The 5,561-nt window shown below is 51.2% G+C and overlaps 1 protein-coding gene across 1 annotated transcript; it reads right to left on the bottom strand.

Moving 5' to 3' along the window:
• Positions 1 to 1,594: 1,594 nt before the first annotated feature.
• On the bottom strand, positions 1,595 to 2,710 carry LOC149275524 (uncharacterized). Its single transcript, XM_089504642.1, has one exon. The coding sequence runs from the start codon at positions 2,708 to 2,710 to the stop codon at positions 1,595 to 1,597; it is 1,116 nt and encodes a 371-aa protein (XP_089360768.1).
• Between the last annotated feature and the right edge of the window lie 2,851 nt (positions 2,711 to 5,561).

Below are 5,561 nucleotides of genomic sequence, written 5' to 3'. Positions count from 1 at the left end.
GCGTTCTTCTCTTCCTGCTTTCCCAGGCGGTACAATGGAGCCATGTGACGGGACGGAAAGTCACGTGACTCTGCTGGTTTCCTGCTTGTCCTGGGTGAAGCGACAGACGTACAGGTGAGTGGCAGGGCGCCCGCGGAAGTGATCACAGGGGTTGCGACCCCTGCGATCACAATTAATGCGGGCTTTTGTCCCACATTAAAGACGGCCATGGCGGCCGGCCGTTTTATTAACATTTAGGGTGGCCTGGGGGCGCCACGGCCCCTCCTTACAATGTTTTTCCAATCAGAGTAAATCCTGGAGTTCTTCTTTGAGGTCGCTGCATTGTCCCTAAATCAGACTTTTGCAAGCAAACGCCCCTCTGACCACATGACTGATTATATGACACCATCCCCAAGAATCGGGTCCCATCTTTGATCTGCCAATAAGTGATGGTGGGGTAAAGGTGATGGAAACCCCTCCACTTAACATAGGAATGGAATTCCTATAACTCAGGGTCCTTATCTGTTAGGCCATGAATCACCACAGGGGTCCTTTGGGAAGATGACCCCTCTACCCAGAACAGATACAGAGGGCATGCACAAAGAAACATTTACATCAACCTCAGATTAACTCATTGAATGCCTAAACAAAGAAACTAACCACCTCTGCTGGGTTACCCTTCCATGCATCCACTACGTTATATGAGTTAATCATGACAGGCATGCCCGGAAACTGAACACAAGGGTAAAGAAGAATGGTGGTCAGAGATGGGGAAAGGGCAATGAGAGGCTACAGGGTAACACTACTTGCCCCCCCCCATACTCTATTGCACGGATGGATATACTTGGCAGCAAGTCTAAAAGGAAGAGTCAGAAGAAGAAGGTGGCGTTTAGGAACGTCAGGTAAGTTTTCTGTAGAGTTCACAGGAGGGTGATACAGATAAAGAGCTTTTCATCCATATAACGGGGAAGGATGCGTATCCGCACGGAATCAGCAGCTTTCATGAGCGATGGCTGCGCCAAGCAGATCCCCCATCTCTCCTGAATCGGTTGCCGTATCAGCACCTCGTAGGGATGGAGGAAACCTGCGCTCTTTGCTCGTTGAGTTTATTCCCCGATGTGAGATCCTGCATCTAATACATGAATTTGTTCATCTCCGTTGCATTTCTTTATACATATTGCCTCTGTAATGATTCGGTGAGGTAGGACCCCGGATGGCGGAGTGAGCCAGGCCAAACAGGAACCAAGAGAACGCCAGAGAACCAGCCGGGTCAAACAGGCAAGCAGGATAAGCCGAATCAGAATCCAGAGGCGAGGCCAACAAGCCGAATCAATACCAGACGAGCAGGAATCAGTAGCCGAATCAGAGAGACAGGAACGAGGTCAACAAGTCGGGTCAAAACAGAGCAGTCAGTAACAATCTAATGCACAAGCAAGCAGCAAAATACACCAACCAAGGGTGACCCAGAAGAGGAAGTCCCAGGCAGAAATAGGGAGAGATGACCTGAGGTTATAAGAGCTGTGTTACTGGTTTGCTGCGTGGCCGACCACGCGGTGAAGACGCCGGACGGGAAGCGGGGAGCACTCGCTGCCCGAGAGGGACGCAGAGTAAGTCCTTACAGCCCCTTTCCAAGGTGCGTTTTCTCGTGTGCATTCCGGTTCTGGCTTAAGTTAAAGCGTTTCCCGCACTGAGAACACGCGAACGGCTTCTCTCCCGTGTGAATTCGCTGATGCCTACCCAGCTGCTGCTTTGTGACGAAACATTTCCCGCATTCTGAACACCCAAACGGCTTGGCCCCCGTGTGAGTTCTCAGATGCTGATTGACCCCCGGCTTCGTGCTGAAACACTTTCCGCAGCGCGGACAAGTGAAGGGCTTCTCTCCCGTGTGCACTCTCGCATGCGCGCGGAGGTTTTCTGCTGCACCAAAGTGTTTCCCGCATTCATGACATGAAAATGGCTTCTCTTGCGTATGAATCCGCTTGTGCTTGGTAAGGTTGAAGTTAATGGCGAAGCGTTTTCCGCACTCGTGACACGCGAAGGGTTTCTCTCCCGTGTGCACTTTCTTGTGAGCACTGAGGTTTCCCGTCGTAGTGAATCTCTTCCCGCATTCAGGACACGGAAACAGCCTCTCTCCCGTGTGACTTTGTTCATGATGGACAAGCTGCGGCTTTGTGACGAAACATTTGCCGCACTGAGAGCACGGATACGGTCTCACCCCCGTGTGAAGTCTCACATGCAAACTAAGGGACATCTTCAGTCTGAAACGTTTCCCGCACTCGGGGCACTCGAACGGTTTCTCCCCGGTGTGATGTCTCTTGTGGTCTCTGAGATCAGCGTTTGTGAAGAAACGTTTGTCGCATTCGGAGCAGGCGAACGGCTTCTCTCCCGTGTGCGTTTTCTCGTGCCTTTTACGATGCGCCATTGAGGTGAAGCGCCTCCCGCAGTCGGAACACGCGGACGTCTTCTCTCCCGTGTGGATGTTCTCGTGTCTGTTACGATTCCCTAACGTGGTGAAACGTTTGCCGCACTCCGAACATTCAAATGGTTTGTGTCCGGTGTGAACTCTCTCGTGTATTCTAAGATCAAACTTTAGTCTAAAACATTTCCCGCAGTCAGGACACGGAAACGGTCTCTCTCCCCTGTGGATTTTCTGATGTTTATTACGATTTGCCAATAAGGTGAAACGCTTCCCGCACTCGGAGCACGGAAAGGTTTTCTCTGTTTGATCCATTTCTGTACGGCCGAGATTGGATCCAACGCATCCAGAACCTCAAATTTCTATGAATGTTTCTATTTTGCTCACTAAACACTTTATCCACCGGAGATTGGGGTTCCTCGGCTGCGAGTGGCGGCACTTTTATCCCCAAACTCCTCGTTACGGATCGTTTTACGATTATCCTTGTGATTGTATTTCTATCTTCAGACTCGATGATGAGAGAGATGACGCAGGAGACGATCTTCCATCTATGTGGTCGGAACGTCTGGTTATTCGGAATATTTACACTCCTTGGAAAAAAAGCAAAAACAGTTATTATTTAAAACACAGAGAACTGGTGAAAAGACAGAGTTTCTGGTAATGGGGGTCATTTTCTATTCATTCTTTTCAGTTTAATTATCAGAGATCGGGAACAGGGCCCGGAGAGCGATATCTAGATATTTAACGGATGAAACCAAACTAGGAAATTAAATCAGAATCGGCCGCCATCTCCCTGCAGAAAGGTTTGGATGAAATAGACTGGGAAGTAAAATGGCGGCTGCGTTTCCACATAGATAAATGTCAGATTCTGCATTTGGGGGAGGAAAGTAAGCAGGATCGTTATAAGCTGAACGGCCACCTACTGGGGAAATCTAGTATGGAGAAGGATCCGCAAGTTCATGCCGATTAAAGACTTTCCAGCCGTCTATATTCTCAACCCACTCAAGGCCGATTGGTTAATGTACAGGAGCCTTCTGTGTCCACAACCCCTGTGTTCTCTATTATCAATACAGCTTTTCCCTCTCTTCAGCCCCCAGCTTCGCCTCCCCCACGCCCCGTGTCTGCCCGCTCCCGCGAATCCTATCCCCACCTTCACTCTCTCTTCTGCTAGTTTTAGCAGCCCAGGATTCCTCCCCAAACACCGAGTCCCTTATTGCTCCTTTCTTTTTCCCGAAACTAGAATAATTTCCTCCGCATACCCCTCCTCTCCTCCTCTCCCCTCTGCTCTCTGGGATGTAAGAAACAACCAGAAGCGATCACCTCTACCTCCCGGCACCTTCTCGCTCTGACTGACGTCTTGTAACGCTGCTTCTCCCGCTGCTCTCTCCTATGGCGGCCTCCACCTCACTCATACTCCCAGACCTGATGTCAGGACGGGTGGTGGGGCCAGCTTCCAGCTCAACGTAAACCTCTCCACCCATTCCCTCCACTCCATCACTCTGTTTCTCAATCTACCGAGACGCCCCTCACTAAAGTTACTAATGACCTCCTGGCTACTAAATCCAAGAGCCACAACTCCCTGCTAACCCTACTGGAGCTTTCTGCTGCTTTCGCCCCGTGGACCATCCTCTCCTCCTTCAGACTCTTCATGCTCTTGGTCTCCGTGACTCTGCTCTCTCCTGGTTCCCTTCCCACCTCTCTGATCGCACCTCCAGCGTCTCTGTCTCCAGTAACGCTCCCCTCCCCTTCTCAGTCGGGGTCCCCAAGGCTCAGTTCCGGGACCTCACTTGGCCGACGAATCTCAGCCTTTGGCTTTTAATATCTCCTGTATGACGACGACACCGAGATCAACCTCTCCTCCCCGATCCCTCCCTGTGATGAAGAAGCGGGTTTCTGGGTGATTGCGGCGGCCCCCCGGATCCCGCCAAGGCTCTGCCCAGACTGCAGGGTCACTCTGTGTAACCCGGTTATTCCCTGTAGCTCAGCGGTGTCCAGTTCTGGCCCCGAGGGCCGCAGACAGAGCAGGATTTTAGTGATTTCATTAAACGATAAGAATTATTTGGATGGCGCTGCCTGTGAATGATCTGCAATCCCCACAATCCCTATCTGTGCAGCTCAGGGCCTGGAGATGTCACATGACAGCTTTATAAAGAGAATTACAACTCCTATCATCCTCAGCACCCCATTATAATACACACACACCCAGCTTCTGCATCACAATACACACAAAGACTGCAACTCCCATCACACAGCGGTCTCCTCTCACATAAGGCTAAGATTACCATAAAGGAAAAGAAGACTTCAATTCCCATCATCCAGTCTACTTCCCATCATGCATTGGGCTCTAGCAGCCATTTTAGGTCAAGCATTACGAACTAAAGATTCCAACTCCCACTATCCGTGTGACCGGGCAGAGAGACAACTCCCATCACCCCTATCTCCGCTTGGACTCAAAACCAAAACCCCAATAATGACTACAAACCGATAATCCTCACAGGAGAACGTCCGGTCTGCAGCTTCTCCATGCACAGGAAAGTACAGCAAACCGGAAGCTAAGTGGAACGCAAAACCGGAAGTAACATATTGCACAGAAGAAACGCATCTTGAGAAAGCCTATGGGAGTTTGCAACTTACGTCCTGTATTGGAATTTAAAGAGAAGTGTGACCCCAGGAGCTGACACTCTCCCTGTAACCCCTGGCAGGTGTGTGTGCAGGTAATTGCTGGGGGAGGGGCAGTCTGGGCCCAGGAGCTGACTCTTTCCCTGTAACCCCTGGCAGGTGTGTGTGCAGGTAAATGCTAGGGGACGGGCAGTCTGGGCCCAGGAGCTGACACTCTCCCTGTAACCCCTGGCAGGTCTGTGTGCAGGTAAATGCTGGGGGAGGGGCAGTCTGGGCCCAGGAGCTGACACTCTCCCTGTAACCCCTGGCAGGTGTGCGTGCAGGTAAATGCTGGGGGAGGGGTAGTCTGGGCCCAGGAGCTGACACTCTCCCTGTAACCCCTGGCAGGTGTGTGTGCAGGTAAATGCTGGGGGAGGGGTAGTCTGGGCCCAGGAGCTGACACTCTACCTGTAACCCCTGGCAGGTCTGTGTGCAGGTAAATGCTGGGGTTCTGGTTATACTCAGCTTTGTAACCATACTCAGTACTGATCTCCGGTGTGGCCGCTTT

This window comes from Sceloporus occidentalis, unplaced genomic scaffold (assembly GCF_023333645.1).
Source record: "Sceloporus occidentalis isolate IW3139 unplaced genomic scaffold, rSceOcc1.0.p SCAF_282, whole genome shotgun sequence".
Taxonomy (NCBI): domain Eukaryota; kingdom Metazoa; phylum Chordata; class Lepidosauria; order Squamata; family Phrynosomatidae; genus Sceloporus; species Sceloporus occidentalis.
Note: the sequence above shows the minus strand (reverse complement) of the source record. Positions and strands in the feature narration are given on the sequence as shown.

Coding starts and splice junctions, on each gene's coding strand:
- LOC149275524 (XM_089504642.1), bottom strand. CDS start 2,710: ATGGATCAAACAGAGAAAACCTTTCCGTGCTCCGAGTGCGGGAAGCGT.